Genomic DNA, 15,953 nt, shown 5'->3' on the forward strand with positions numbered 1-15,953 from the left:
GCAATTAAAGGAAATAGAACAGGATAAGCTTTCCAATTAGATAGCCTGGCTGGAAGTAGAAGCGCAAAGGGAACAAAGATAACTCTAGGGGTTTGCTACAGATCACCAGATCAAATAAAAGAGGACAGATACAGTGCAAAGAAATGAGGAGGAGACGTACAAACAGAAAGGACATTTTAATGGGGGGGCTTTAGCCGACCCAATATAAACAGGGAATGCAGACGTAGTTTAGAATCGAAGTTAATAAATGCAGTGCATGATTGCTTGCTGATCTATTGTGTTAAGGGCGCCATTAGAGGTAACTCACATTTTGACCTGGTAATGGCAAGTGACCCAGATAGCAAACTGGGAACGGAAGTCATCATATCCCTGGGTGATAGCAATTATAACGTGATTAAAATGTGACCGGATCTGAGACAAATAAACAGTACAAACCAATAATCCGGTATACAACTTTAAAAAGGACAATTCTAAACAGTGAGGGGAGAACTTAAGCAAAATCAACTGAGGTGGGGGGAGGGGGGTGCTGAAGAAAACTTAGTTAAGGAATACATCTAGGGCATACTACTGAATGTGCAGGATACGTACATACCAGGGATTAGATTAAAGAAACAACACAAGGAGGATTAATAAGACAATATGTAAAGAAATAAATAAGAAAACCAAACTCTACAAAGCCTGTAGGGAGAAAGGTGTGGGAAACCAGCAGAAACAATACAGGGAGCTCCAAAAATATAAAAAAGGCTGTCAGAGGAGCCACGAGGGTACTAGAAATGAGCATAGTTGTAGAAACTAAATGTAGCCCTAGAAAGTCTTCCAGCATTATGACAGAGAAAGGGTTGTCAAAGAATTGAGATCCCTTAAGGATGCGAACAAAGTTAAAACAGAGGATGAACCGAAAATAGGTAAATATATACGAAATGATTATTTCCCAGAAGTATTAACTAGAGAAAGCATTAGAGCATGCCACCCATCTAAGCTTAAATTAATTTTGAGATCACGTGCAAGGATGTCCTAAACAGGCTTAAAGGGGCTCAAAGCCAGTCAATGTCCAAAGGTGCTAAATGAGACTAGGGGCAAAATATACAAAGTGCTGACAGTTAAAGGAAGGAGTCAATAAACACAGGGGAGTTCCTACTGGATTGGAAACAAGTCCACGCAATACCTATTTTCAAGCTAGGTGATTAACCCAGGTATCCACATAACCATTAGTTTTACGTCAATAACCGGCAAAATTATGGAACCGATTAGGAACAAAGTTGAGGAGTACCCCTAAGTGGCTGCTAACATAGTTTCAGAAGACCAACCTCCTTGACTTTTTTGAGGAAGTAATGTCCCGAATGGACATTGGAGTGCCAGAAAGCATTTGATAAAATTCTACATGGAAGGCTCCTATACAGGTCTAAAGTAATGGATTATTTTGAATCGTAGGTAAAGCACAGAGGTGGATAAAAAAACATTGGGAAGCAAGCAGGAGACATTAGCTAAGGAAGTGATTGATGTCTGACAGGGCAGATTGGAATGCCACAGAGATCGTTGCTGGGATCCCTACTGAGAAGGATATTCCCCAGAAAGCAAGTCAGTTTCTTTCACCATCAAATTTCAACTGAAGGGGAGCAAAATACTACGGTGGGATCATCTGTGAAGTAACTTGATATTCTGCTGCAATACTGGGTTTCTCCACTAGATGGAGATTTAATATTTACATGGCCCATTGAGGCCGCCTAGTGGTAGAAAGTGGATACTGCAAGATCACAAAAAGAGTCCCAGAAGTTAGCTGATCTCAGGGCAATGGCTGAGGCACTACAACTTATCTCCATGTCACTGATTTTAGGGGGTGGGGGAGGAAAAAAAAAACAAAAAAAGAGGAAGGCACAAATTTAGCCAGGATCTGGCTTCTGATCACTATCCAGTGATCTTTATTGTGTGTGTGGATGTTCAGGTGAAGGAAACATCAGGCTCAGCTGTGATGCGACACCCCCCACTCCCCATGGTTGACTGGACTGCTGACACTCACTGTATCATGTGAAGAATGATTGCTTAGGCGAGGTGCCAGAAATGCCCAGCACCTGCAGAACTACACCCCAGGTAGATGTCAATGCCTTCAGAGTGGGGGAGGATAAACTATGGATAAAGGACGGGGAGAAAAAATGTAATGTATCTGATTAACAAGTTTCAAAACTTCACCCGATTGATGTTTCAAACCATTTATACCAGACCTCCTGGCAAAGGGCTCTACCTGAACCATTAAACTATCTTTCTCTTTCATGTGCTGACTGACCTGCTGAGTATTTCTAATATTTAGTTTAGATTCCCATCGTTTGTGTGTTACTTTTTAAATCTCCAGGTGTAGGGTAATTTTGCCACATTCAAACACTAGGTGCCAAAGAAGTGACCGGGTTTTCTTTTACAAAGAACGTTGCAATTGTGCACAAAAGCTCAAATAAAATTTCAAATTTTGTCAAGAGGCGTTTCCCAGGACTACAGTAAAATTCTCCAATGTGACATTTAATATGGCTTCTTGTGTACTAGCGAGTAAACTAACAGCACAAATACAGTAAATGGCATCCGTGGAAGGTAGCACATTTGTACAGATCTCACACCTATGCTTAGTTATAGTTCTTATTTATATACTCAGGCACATTATTAGTGAAGCTGCACAGTTAGCGAACAACATGTTGGCATCACAATATCTGCAGCTTATACTTATGTTAGTCTCACTATAGCAAGTAGCAGTTCGTGTGCATCAGTTGGTTGGAAGAAATGTATTTATTTTTGCTAGGGGGTGAAGTTCCTTTTATTTACTCCAAGGGCCACAGTGCCTATAGCTGAGTGAACAGGCAACCAGGTCGCCCATCCCACAAACACACAGCAGCAGTTCACGGATGATAAGGGGAACAGATAGGGTGGATAGAGAGAAACTATTTCTGCTGGTTGAGGATTCTAGGAGTAGGGGGCACAGTCTAAAAATTAGAGCCAGACCTTTCAGGAGTGAGATTAGAAAACATTTCTACACACAATGGGTGGTAGAAGTTTGGAACTCTCTTCCGCAAATGGCAATTGATACTAGCTCAATTGCTAAATTTAAATGTGAGATAGATAGCTTTTTGGCAACCAAAAGTATTAAGGGATATGGGCCAAAGGCAGGTTTATGGAGTTAGATCACAGAACAGCCATGATCTTATCAAATGGCGGAGCAGGCACGAGGGGCTGAATGGCCTACTCCTGCTCCTATGTTCCTATTTCCTCTCCATCCCGAAAGGCACTTGGCCTGATATGCTGATGGGGTGAGTTGAAGTAGAGGCAGGAGGCTAGTGTGGAGCATAAACACCGGCATGGACCAAGTTGGGTTGAATGGCCTGTTTCTGTGCTGTAAAATTCTATGTAATTCTCCGCTTGGAATTTCTCCCTGATGGAGCCTGGGAGAAATTTTGAGACTTTAAAAAAATATATATACAATAGCTTTTTTTATTTTTATTTTTTTTTTAAAGAAAAAATCTCTATCTTTGCTCTTTGTACTGAATCTTGGTTCCACATGCTTCACTCGATTTGTTGCCTCAACATAACCCACTTAAAACAAGGTCTTCAAGAGTTCATGTTGCAATTAATTTATGCAATGTTAAGAGATAAATTACCTGAAATGATCCAGTTAACCTGTACCGTTGGACTCTTGGTAGGGGTGTCGCAGCTTGTGGGTAGCTCCCAATGCAAAGAGATGTATCCATCCTCTCTACAGAATCCACACTCATCCTGGTTTGTACGGACAAATCAGATTCATATATCGGACTGCAATAACTTCGGAATACTACAATAGGCTTCTTTTGGTATGAAGTCAAAGGATTGACCAGGAGTGAATCGTAGCAGATTTCTGCTGAGTGGTCAATGCACTGGTCACTACCACCGCTTACAGGGTGATGCTTTGGAGCTGTACTGCGAGGAAAAGGTAGTGTTTTATACTGGAGGCAAAACTGTGGAGATACTTGGTCTTTAGCTACGACCTCCTCGAATGAAGAATCTTTAGTGCTCATGTCTAATGCTTTCTCAAAATGACCTTCTGTGAAAGATCCATCCTGAGTTGAAGAGTTTGAATACAAGCTCAGGCTTCTCTTTAGACTATCATTCTCATCAACCTGAAAACTGCAATTAATTTCATCTTTACAATCCTCCTTTTCACACTGCTCATCCAGTTCACTCAAAAGGTTTTTGGCTAAGGAAGTGACGGGTGTAATCTCAAGCATTCTCCTTTCAGAAATACTAGTGTTCTCCTCAAAGTGCCCGCTAGCTACACCAGGACTTTTGCAGTCACGTATTGCAGAACCTAATTCCAGCGCCTTTATTTCCCTGGTTAAACCAGTGCTAGCAATTGGCTGGAATTCTGGTATTTCACATCCACGTTTATACTCTGAATTAGCTTTCTTCCTTCGAGAGTTGATTGAAAATGGGCTGTGGTCCACCTGATCAAAAGTTCTCTTTGATTTGTTTTGCTTATCTAGACATTCCTCTTGAAATCCATTCCCACGGTACTTCTGGGCAGCATTAGGTGAAGCATCCATTAGGTGCCCTGGGAGATGTAAACTTTCAGTTGGAACAGTCCCTTCTGGTATAGTGTGACACAGACTGTGGCTGAAATTTGCAGAGCTTTCCATTACTGCGGGAGGCGAAGGGCTGGGGATATAAAGTCTGTGCACCGTGCCTTTGGTCACTGCAGCTGGAGGTGAAGTGCTGCTCTCTTCTTCCCTTGCCACATTTTTGTAAAGGCATTTTTTGACTAGGCCCTTCACCACTGCATTGTTGAGAGGGGTGGCCTGAATCTGAAGGTGCTCGGTCCCTCCATCGAGCCTGCTTTGTGGACAGCTTTCATTCTCAACTGGAGACACAGTGATCCCCAAACTGTCTTTATGATAGGTGACGCCATTCTTTCTAAATGAGCTCCCTGCGACAGCTCTTCCAGCAGTGTTAATCACTCCAGTGGAAGGCTGTACAGCTTCTGTGCCCTGCAGAGATCATAAAAAAATATAAAAATTCTGTGCAAAAAAAAAATTCTGCTGCTTACTTCATACCTTATTTGTATCAATCTAGCTGCATGCAATAACCAAATCAGCTACCTCTGACAACTGTAAACACAAAGGAAGTTTTGGTTTGACCCAAAGTTTATATAATTTCATTGTTCAATTCACTAATCTTTCTATAGACCCCATCTTGCTACCGGGAAAAAATATTATATACGATATCAAAGAATGTCTGAGCGCTGTAATCTTTGTATAGAACAGCTCCCCATGGGTGTTAAACCATCGTCTGGTATCACCGAATACACTCTTTAACTACAGCTGCAGACATTTAACCAGTCAGTTGTTGCACTGATTGTAGACATCCTGTTAAACATTCCTACTGCTACACTGTGGGAGGGGGAAGCAAAATCTGCAAATCTCAAGCCATGCTAATTCCATAATTAGGTCCACTAATCCTGCAATTGGAATTGCTCAATATCCTGGTTACATCCGCAAAATCCATGGGATTCCTGGGATGAGAGGGTCGTCTTATGTGGAGAGATCGAGTAGAATGGGCCTACACTCTCTGGAGTTTAGAAGAATGAGAGGTGATCTCATTGAAACATATAAGATTCTGAGAGGGCTTGACAGGGTCGATGCTGAGAGGCTGTTTCCCCTGGCTGGAGAGTCTAGAACTAGGGGGCATAGTCATAGGACAAGGGGTCAGCTGTTTAAGACTGAGATGAGGAGGAATTTCTTCACTCAGAAGGTTGTGAATCTTTGGAATTCTCTACCCCAGAGGGCTGTGGATGCCGAGTCATTGAATATGTTCAAGGCTGAGATAGGTAGATTCTTGGACTCTAGGGGGAATCAAACAATACGGGGATCAGGCAGGAAAGTGGAGTTGAGGCCAAAGATCTTATCGAATGACAGAGCAGGCTTGAGGGGCCGTATGGCCCATTCCCGCTCCTATTTCTTATGTTCTTTCAGCATTTTGAGGATCTAGATTATATTCCCATCTCGTCTTCTTTATCCCTGTTGGAACATCAAAATGAGACGTCTGAGGAAGGTGGAATGCTAAGTGAAATTCAGAGTATTAGCTTATGAGCATTTAACCCATTTGTACGAAACTCTTTTGTGTTATTTTAACAGATGCTAAACCGCTTTGGTCCCCGCCACAAACTCCCGTTCCCTAGCCACCGACTCCATCCCTCTTCCTGGCCACTGTCTGAGGCTGAACCAAACTGTTCGCAACCTTGGCGTCCCATTTGATCCAGAGATGAGCTTCCGACTACATATCCGTTCCATCACCAAGACCACCTACTTCCACCTCTGTAACATCGCCCATCTCCGCCCCTGCCTCAACTCATCTGCTGCTGAAATCCTCATCCATGTCTTTGTTACCTCAGACTCAACTATTCCAATGCTCTCCTGGCTGGCCTCCCATCTTCCACTCTCCACAAACTTGAGTTCATCCAAAACCCTGCTGCCCGCATCCTAACTCGCACCAAGTCCCGTTCACCCATCACCCCTGTGCTCGCTGACCTACATTGGCTCCTGGTCCGGGAACACCTTGATTTTAAAACTATCATCCTTGTTTTCAAATCCCTCCATGACCTTGCCCTTCCCTACCTCTGTAACCTCCTCCAGCCCTACAACCCTCGAAGATCTCTGCGCTCCGACAATTCTGGCCTCTCGCGCATCCTCGATTTTTATCATAGAATCATAGAAGTTACAACATGGAAACAGGCCCTTCGGCCCAACATGTCCATGTCGCCCAGTTTATACCACTAAGCTAGTCCCAATTGCCTGCACTTGGCCCATATCCCTCTATACCCATCTTACCCATGTAACTGTCCAACTGCTTTTTAAAAGACAAAATTGTACCCGCCTCTACTGCCTCTGGCAGCTCGTTCCAGACACTCACCACCCTTTGAGTGAAAAAATTGCCCCTCTGGACCCTTTTGTATCTCTCCCCTCTCACCTTAAATCTATGCCCCCTCGTTATAGACTCCCCTACCTTTGGGAAAAGATTTTGACTATCTACCTTATCTATGCCCCTCATTATTTTATAGACTTCTATAAGATCACCCCTTAACCTCCTACTCTCCAGGGAAAAAAGTCCCAGTCTGTCTAACCTCTCCCTATAAGTCAAACCATCAAGTCCCGGTAGCATCCTAGTAAATCTTTTCTGCACTCTTTCTAGTTTAATAATATCCTTTCTATAATAGGGTGACCAGAACTGTACACAGTATTCCAAGTGTGGCCTCACCAATGCCCTGTACAACTTCAACAAGACATCCCACTGGCTTTGTTACCTCCACCACTGGCTCCTTAAAACCTACCTTTTTGACCAAGCTTTTGTTCACCTGTCCTAATATCTCCTTAGGTGGCTCGGTGTCAAATTTTGTTTGATAATCGCTCCTGTGAAGCGCCTTGGGAGGTTTTACTATGTTAAAGGCGCTATATAAATGCAAGTAGTTGTTGTTCTTGCAGCTTATTTTAAAATTTTAACGCCAGAGTTAAAATAGTTTTTAAACATAAAAGAAGTTTCACACAAATGTATAATGTATTTGTACGCTAGTATTCAAAGGGTTCTATTTCCAGGCATTAATCCCATCTGATGGGAGCCTGCGCCAATAAGACCTTTCGGCAATATAGATTATAACCATACTCCTCAGGGTTTGAACGCTCATCATAAAAAAATTTGTATGATGGATCAAATTGTACAACCCAGCCCGTTAAGAGCTTGATTGGGCATCATCAGAGGGAGGACAGAATCAGGGGTCATGGTGCAGTGTGTCTGGTGGGTACACAGTAGGATAGCTTCAATGTTGCCAAATGCTGAGCTGCAGAAACATCTGGCCCATCCACGACTTGCCAGACAGGCAATCGGATAGCAGAGCGCCCGCCAGTCATGGAATCAAGGGTATCGTCGGCATAGATGAGAAATCTGACCCCATGCTTATGGATAACATTGCCGGGGGCAGCCTACGAACGAGGACAAGGATGGAAGGTTGAAGCACACTGGAGTTAACCATATGGGCTCAGGGCGAGAAGCAATTGCAGGTGATGTGCTGACTGCAGTTTGTAACAGGAAAGTAGAGACAAAAAGCACTTGTGCCAAAGAGCTCTACAGTCGGCAACAAAAAAGATTACAGATATTTGGAGATATACCATTGATGCAATGCTCTTTATATATCTTTTCATATATCATATTGGCTTATACTATTATGCTAAAGGCTGTGGTTGTTGGGCCAATTGAAATGTTCAAGACTGAGATCGATACATGTGCCATGTTAAGGGTATCAAGGGATATGGATCAATGGCGGGTATATTGAGTTATGTTACATATCAGTCATGATTTGATTGAATGGGGGTACAGGCTTGAGGAGCTAAATGGCCTACTCCTGTTTCTAAACTGCCAGAGAATCACTAATTGGTCTCACAAATCACAAAATTGTAAGATGGATGAGGCAATCCATCAGGTAAATTGATCATGAATAACCCAAACAGTGCTTGATCTCAAATTTGCTTTTGATAGTCACACTATATTCACCAATACTTGCATATTCCGAAGGACAATGTTGAAAATATAACGACCAAATATTAACAGGATTTAACAAAGCTAACCTGGAGCTCTTTTTCCCACATTGGGCTGTTTAAACACCCCGACTCTGTGCTGGAGGGAAACGGGTGTGATTGACTGCTGGCACTTGATGTTCCGAACCTTTTATTTGACTGGATAAAGTCTGGAGTCAGATATCTGACCGGCATACAAGGACTGCAAGACGAGCTGTCAGCACCTACTGAAGGAAAACGTACAATTCATCACTCACCATCAGGGTGATCGGGACACAAATGAAAGGCAATATACTATATATGCCTATAAATAGGTGCCTACTGGATTAAGTAAAAAAACATTCAGAAGTGGTTTACAACCATAACGGGATGAGATGTAGAAAATATTTGAATGCTGTGGTGTTGCAAATAATAAATACTCTACATTTGATTTGTATTTTTAATTCAAATGGCTGTACTTTCCCATTTGTATTTTAAATGCTAGCCCTCACACATAGCTGGCTGCAGCAAAGTTAAAAAGTCTGCTCTTGTCTGATACTGACAGATTGGAAGACAATCAGCTTCTAATCTACTAATGGATGAAGTATAAAGTGCACTCCTGAGCCAGTAAAAGAATCACTGACCACAAACTTTCAAAACTGAGCAATTTTCTGCAGTCAGGGAAACATGAGTCACCGGTGAACGTTTATTGCTTCACTCTAAAAAGACACATACCCGATATCAAGCATTTATTTGTGTTAATCAAACCTTTTGTCTTAAGCTCTTTGTTACATCCTTTGGCGCTCTGTGGCAGAGGAGAACAAAATGATCCAAGGGAGAGATTGGTGTTGTTACATATCATGGGGCTCAATATTGGCACCGCATCTTTTGTCTTCCCTCCCGTTGGTGTGCTCTAAATAAAAAATTAGAAATGCGTGAACATTCAACTCTTAGAAAGGAGAAACTTAGTTGTGTTAGATTTAAAAGGTTTGGCTTTTGCAGAATAATCAATAACAATAGGTGACTTAAGCAGCACTCATTAAAAAGCAATTTATTTTTTTTTTTAGTTTGGCAGCACCTTTCCAAGGTCTACAATTCGACTTAATCAGACAGAGAATTTACTGTCAATTGATAATCGGTAGTTCACAAGTTCTTGCAGCCAAATGCTAAAGCAGTGGGTGCAATTCATATTCTCTATTCACCTACACCTAACTATATTACTCCACTGAAATATAAAACATCTGCATCAAGATACAGGTATATATATGTTCAGGTTTAACCTGGGTCTGTTCCTTTAAGACCACCATTCAGGTATTTCCTGTGGGGAAGTGGTCTAAATAGGCACATCTGCAGGTCAATTGGAGGTTAATTGCTGCTGTTTTTGTTGTACGCGTCTTTATTGTTCACTGCGTGGCTGTTCTTGGGGAAGAGGCAAGGTTACCTGAGGGTAAGAAAAACCAACAGGAAATTACTGCCGTTTTCTTTCTCTTTATACTTTTTTTAAAAAACGGATTGTATAAAATAACTGAGTCATCCCTGAAGTGTAGCAGATGTCCTAGACTTAAGACTTTTATAGATTAACTTTTCTCCATGAGATAAACTATTAAGAAATTTGTGAATTATATGGCTCTTACTGTAAAATTACATATAATTATGTATATTATACATATACACACCATATATATATATATATATATATAATATGTGTGTATGATCTATGTGTTGTTGCTGATGGGAATTGGATTTTATTTATATTTGAGAAGATGAATTATTATATGGTGTAACGTGTAATGTGTACATAGAAGTTACACAATGAAAACAGGCCATTCAGTCCAACCAATCCATCTCAGCATTTACCCTTTACGTGAGCAAACAGTCTGAATCACATTTACCCATCCTGTCCGATTTCCCTTCAACCCCTTTTCCTTCATCCACTTGTCCATCTAATCCTAAATGTTGACATAATTTCTGCATCTACTATTAACCCTCGCAACCCTTTGTGTAAAGCTGTTTCTCCTGCCCCCTGTTCTAAATCTCTTACCGTTTAATTTCGCATCTTAGGCCCCTCATTCTAAACCCCTCAACTACCTGGTCCCATCCTTTCATAATTTTAAAAACATTTCTACCATATCGTGTTATTCTAACAAAAAAAGCCCCAGTATTTCAAGTCCTTCTTTGTATTTGTATTTTCTCGCACCAAGCAACATCCTAGTGAATCGGTGTTGTACTCTCTCTAAAGCCTCAATATTCTTCCTGTAGCGTGGAGCCCATCACAGTACTCTAACTGAGGTGTTACGGTTTTGTAAAGGCTCATCATACCTCTTGGCTTTTATATTCTATACCTTAAAACCTAGAATTCCATTAGCTTTTTTTGAACAACTTCATCAACCTGAGGTGCTGCCTTTAATCAACTGTGAACCTGTATCCACTAGCCCGTCCCCACCACCCCAAATCCCTCCGCCTCTTCCACAACATGTGGGTAAGAACCACTTACCCATCACCTCCAACCTCACAGAATTAAATGGCTCCCTGTCCCCCAACATGTTAAATTTTAAATCCTGGTCCCAATCAGCTTGGTGCCACTTGAATCTTTCCCCATGTCTCATATCCTCTGTCCCACATCCTTCGGTCCTCCAGTTCTGGTGTGCTCCCTTCCCTTCACCCTACCATTGCTGGCAGAATCTTCAGCAGCCTCTGCCCTACTCTCAAACTCCCTCCACCTTTCAATTTCTTGCTCCACCTTTAAAAACCTTCTTGACTTAAGATTTTGGTCACCTCTCCTATTCTCCTCTCCAAGATTTGTTCCCTTATCTATTCCCATTTCCCCCCTCCCATGTAAATCATCTTGGGGATGTTTTCTATGTCAAAGGCTCTATAAATGCTGTTGTATACAGTGTACATAATATAATTTAAGTGGGAGCTTGGGTTGAGCAGCAGGGTGTTTGTGGAAGTTTAGGGGAGAATAAAGGAGAGAAGCTAGCAGTAGCAAACAAATTAGTGATGATCATCAAAAAAGTTAGTGATGATCATCAAAAAAGTTAGTGATGATCATCAAAAAAGTTAGTGATGATCATCAAAAAAGTTAGTGATGATCATCAAAAAAGTTAGTGATGATCATCAAAAAAGTTAGTGATGATCATCAAAAAAGTTAGTGATAAGGAGGTGCGAATGAGGGAAAGATGAATACTGGAGAGAGAAGGACATGGAAAAAGCCATCAAGGAAAGGAGAAAAAAAAGTTATATAAAGACAGAAGTACTGAAGAGGGGAGTATCAGGATTTGGGAGCAGTGAGATGGGGTTATCGTAGAAATTTAGGGCACAGGAGGCCACAGGATGTAGTAGGACTGGGAGGGGGTTCTTGAGATTTGTGAACGGGGAAGCAGAGCCTGAGAGTTGGAGTATGAGGGAGGGGTCACCATGTTGGGGAACATGGGGAAAGGAGTTCTGGGGTCTGCAAGTATTGAGGTGAGTGCTATGGTGTGGAAGTATTGGGGATGCGTCGGAATGGCAATGTTGAGGGGGTCTGGCAATATTAATGGTGGCGTGATCTGGTGGTATTGGGGGCCTAGGAGAAATGTGGGCTGACCTCCTTTGAGGCCTTTAGCTGCTGTGAGGCGGTGTTGACTTCAGTGAGACTTGCTGCCCCATAGGCCCAGAGTCCAAGAAGCAAACTCCCATCAAGTTCCTGGCTATGAGATCGGAACCGGCTTCAAGGTGTTTTTCGCACCTACTGTGCTTTTACTCTGTTGCTGATATACAGGGGGAGAGAAAAAGCCCAAAAAGAGGAAACGTGCAATAGGTGCTTAAAGGAAGCTAGGACCAGTTGCTTGCATAGCTGGGGCAGGTGGGGAGTGTGAGTCGGCAAGAAAATAGCAGATGAGTAGGTAATTGGTGGGACGCCAGAGAGTGTAAAAATCAGGCCAACACGATCTATGTATGGATCAGATTAACTCAGAATCGGGAAACATGTCCTTCATGTAAATGGAGAGCTCTTCTTGTTGGTGTGCTGGAGCCAATAGTGAATGGTGATCAGGAATGGAGTAGGAAGGTCATGTGTTAGAATCAGAGGTAAGAAAAAAATCTGAGATTAATTATTACAAATCTAACTATGATTAAGAGTGACTATGCAGTGTGACTGAAAAGAATTGGGACAATTAAGGGAAGGAATTGTTATACTTTCAGAAAGTGTGCACTATACACAAGACCTTTAGTATATCAGAATGCAGTCAATCTTATTTTGGTTCAGAAAATAGTTATAGTTTTGTTGAGTTTAACAGTTAGAAAGAAAGAACAAACAAACTTGCATTTATATAGCATCTTTCAGGATCTCAGGACTTCCCCAAGTGTTGCAGTCAATGATGTACTTAGGAAGTGTGGTCACTTGTAATGTAGGGAAACGTGGTGACCAATTTGTGATCAGCAAGGTCCCAGAAACAGCAATGAGATAACGACAAGATAATCTGTTTTAGTGATGTTGGTTAAGGGATAAATATTGGACAGGACACCTCCCCATCTCGTCTTCAAATAGTGACACAGGATTTTTTTACATCCATCGGAGGGAAGACGGCACCTCAGTTTAATGTCTCATCCCAAAAAACGGCACGTCTGACAGGACAGCACTTTCTCAGCGCTGCACTCGGCTGTTATAAAAGCTAATAAAAAATACTTTCATCTCCCTATATTGCTGGAATTGTGCGAAGAGTTGACAATGTTGCTGCAGGTGTTTTATTGTACAGTGCCACCCAGTGACTAGAACGGAACACTGTAAAATAGCTGTTTAGAACATTCCAACGCAGGGCCCCTACTTCAAATCTTAACCAGTCTTTCCTCTCTTCAGATGTTAACAGGCCCACTGTGCATTTCCAGAATTTCTCGTTATCATTTTAACATAGAAGAGTGTTAAAGTATCATCTGTAAGCAAGAATCAGGCAATAAGACAATTGGGAATTAAGTCTGTGGACTTTTCCATCGACTGAAATATCACAGTTGAAATATACTTTTACACAATATATACAGGATCAGCACCGCTTACGGTAAATCATGATAGAATCAGTACTTACAAGGCCCAGAGAACTGATGAGAGACAAGATCTGGCCCGGAGTACGATAGTAATCCAGTTTTGGATTAATCATGGATGGTGTGTTGAGAATATCCATCATGTTTATTTCTTGAAACAAAAATAAAAATGCAGAGTTAGAAATTCTTAGTGGTCAAATTGGGCTTATTTGAAATATAGAAATTTGATTTTTTTTTAAAAATGCATTTTAAATCAGGAATTCCAGCACTGTGGTTAAATAGGACAGTCCCGCTTACTATTCAATAAAGTATATAGCTTGATTTAAATTATGTAAAATTCATAGCAGTCCATTTCTTTATTACCTCTGTTCAGAGTAACTCTGGAGAGACCAAAGTCTGTTAATTTGATGTGGCCCTGGTTAGAAATTAACATGTTGTCCGGCTTCAGATCTCTAAAAGAGACCAGAAGATCAGGTTATATTGCAATTCAAAAGAACATACAAAATGTGCCTTTTAATTTTAAAACTGTATATAATTTCCTTCATCTTCTTTCTGTGCTGCGCGATGACGCCGTGCCCCCGATAGGTCCGTATGTATATACACAGTGTGGTGATAAGCCATAAAGCTCCCAGCTTTGATCCTTGGTCTATGCTGAGTTTGCTGATCTGAACTGAGATGCCATAGCTTGCCTCAGGACCCGTGGTCTAGAATGGGGAGAATACTGGCCAGAATGTGTTCCTAATCATCTTTGCTTTCCTCTTCCCACACTCATTCCAGCTAAAAGCCAATCAGTAACAACTGCAGGTTTTCTTCGCAAGTGGCCTGTGCTACAGTCATAGAGACATGCGTTTAAAATAAAAGCATAACAACAGACCGTAGGAACAGGAGTAGGGCATTCAGCTCCTCGAGCCTGTTCCACCTTACTGTTTTGTCAAATGCACAGTACAAATGTTGTAGTAGTGGCAGGTTAATATTCTGCTGAATGAGTTACGTTCAATCCTGTTGTGTGCTGAGCTGGCAGATCTCAACGAGGACAATAGTAGGAACCACAGTTGGCCTCAGCACTCCTGGCTACAGTGCGTGGGGTTGGGCAGATCCAATCCACATTGCTCTCCATGTGGTGAGGACAATTGTGGGGCTGATTGTGACGCCTCCCATCATCATAGTAGTGGGGAAAATGCTGGAATCCATTATTAAGGATGTGGTAACAGGGCACTTGGAACATCATAATATGATTAGGCAGAGTCAACATGGTTTTATGAAAGGGAAATCATGTTTGACAAATTTATTAGAGTTTTTTGAGGATGTAACTAGCAGGGTACATAAGGGGGAATGAGGGGATGTAGTATATTTGGATTTTCAAAGGCATTCGATAAGGTACCACACAAAAGGTTGTTACACAAGATAAGGGCTCATGGGGTTGGGGATAACATATTAGAATGGATTGAGGATTGGTTAATGGACAGAAAACAGAGTAGGGATAAATGGGTCATTTTCAGGTTGGCAGGCTGTAACCAGTAGGGTGCCACAAGGATTAGTGCTTGGGTCTCAGCTATTTACAATCTATATTAATGACTTAGATGAAGGGACGAGTGTAATGTATCCAAATTTGCTGACGATACAAAGCTAACTGGGACAGTAAGCTGTGAGGAGGACACAAAGAGTCTGCACAGGGATAGAGACAGGTTAAGTGAGTGGACAAGAAGGTGGCAGATGGAGTATAATATGGGGAAATGTGAGGTTATTCACTTTGGTAGGAAGAATAGAAAAGCGGAATGTTTTTAAATAGTGAGAAACTATTAAATGTTGGTGTTCAGAAGGATTTGGGTGTCCTCATACACGAAACACAAAGTTAACATGCAGATACAGCAAGCAATTAGGAAGGCAAATGGTATGTTGGCCTTTATTGCAAAGGGGTTGGCGTACAAGAGTAAGGAAGTCTTACTATAATTGTACAGGGCTTTGGTGAGACGACACCTGGAGTACTGTGTACAGTTTTTTGGTTTCCTTACCTAAGGAAGGATATACTTGCCTTAGAAGCAGTACAACAAAGATTCACTAGATTGATTCCTGGGATGAGAGAATTGTCCTATGAGGAGATTGAGTAAAATGGGCCTATACTCTCTGAAGTTTAGAAGAATGGGAGGTGATTTCATTGAAAAATAAAAAGATTCTGAGAGGGCTTGACAGGGTCGATGTTGAGAGGCTGTTTCCTCTGGCCAGAGAGACTAGAACTTGGGGGCATAGTTTCAGGATAAGGGGTCGGCCATTTAGGATTGAGATGAGGAGGAATTAGAGGGTTGTGAATCTCTAAAATTCTCTACCCCAGGACGCTTAGTCGTTGAGTATATTCAAGGCTAAGATTGATAAGATTTTTGGACTCTAAGG

The 15,953-nt window shown here is 41.7% G+C and overlaps 1 protein-coding gene across 2 annotated transcripts in view; it reads right to left on the minus strand.

Moving 5' to 3' along the window:
• Positions 1 to 15,953, minus strand: part of mastl (microtubule associated serine/threonine kinase-like) — a 39,533-nt gene that overhangs the window by 18,115 nt on the left and 5,465 nt on the right. Inside the window, exons 3-7 of one of the 2 annotated variants that reach the window (XM_068007163.1) lie at positions 13,929 to 14,017; positions 13,610 to 13,716; positions 9,318 to 9,462; positions 8,622 to 8,794; positions 3,636 to 4,994 (exon numbers count right to left, since the gene is read on the minus strand). In XM_068007163.1, coding sequence (XP_067863264.1) covers positions 3,636 to 4,994; positions 8,622 to 8,794; positions 9,318 to 9,462; positions 13,610 to 13,716; positions 13,929 to 14,017 — 1,873 coding nt within the window. Of the gene's footprint in view, positions 1 to 3,635; positions 4,995 to 8,621; positions 8,798 to 9,317; positions 9,463 to 13,609; positions 13,717 to 13,928; positions 14,018 to 15,953 lie in introns of both variants that reach the window. The other variant, XM_068007164.1, reaches the window with a different exon arrangement.

Source organism: Heptranchias perlo, chromosome 2 (assembly GCF_035084215.1).
Source record: "Heptranchias perlo isolate sHepPer1 chromosome 2, sHepPer1.hap1, whole genome shotgun sequence".
In the NCBI taxonomy this organism is placed as follows: Eukaryota; Metazoa; Chordata; class Chondrichthyes; order Hexanchiformes; family Hexanchidae; genus Heptranchias; species Heptranchias perlo.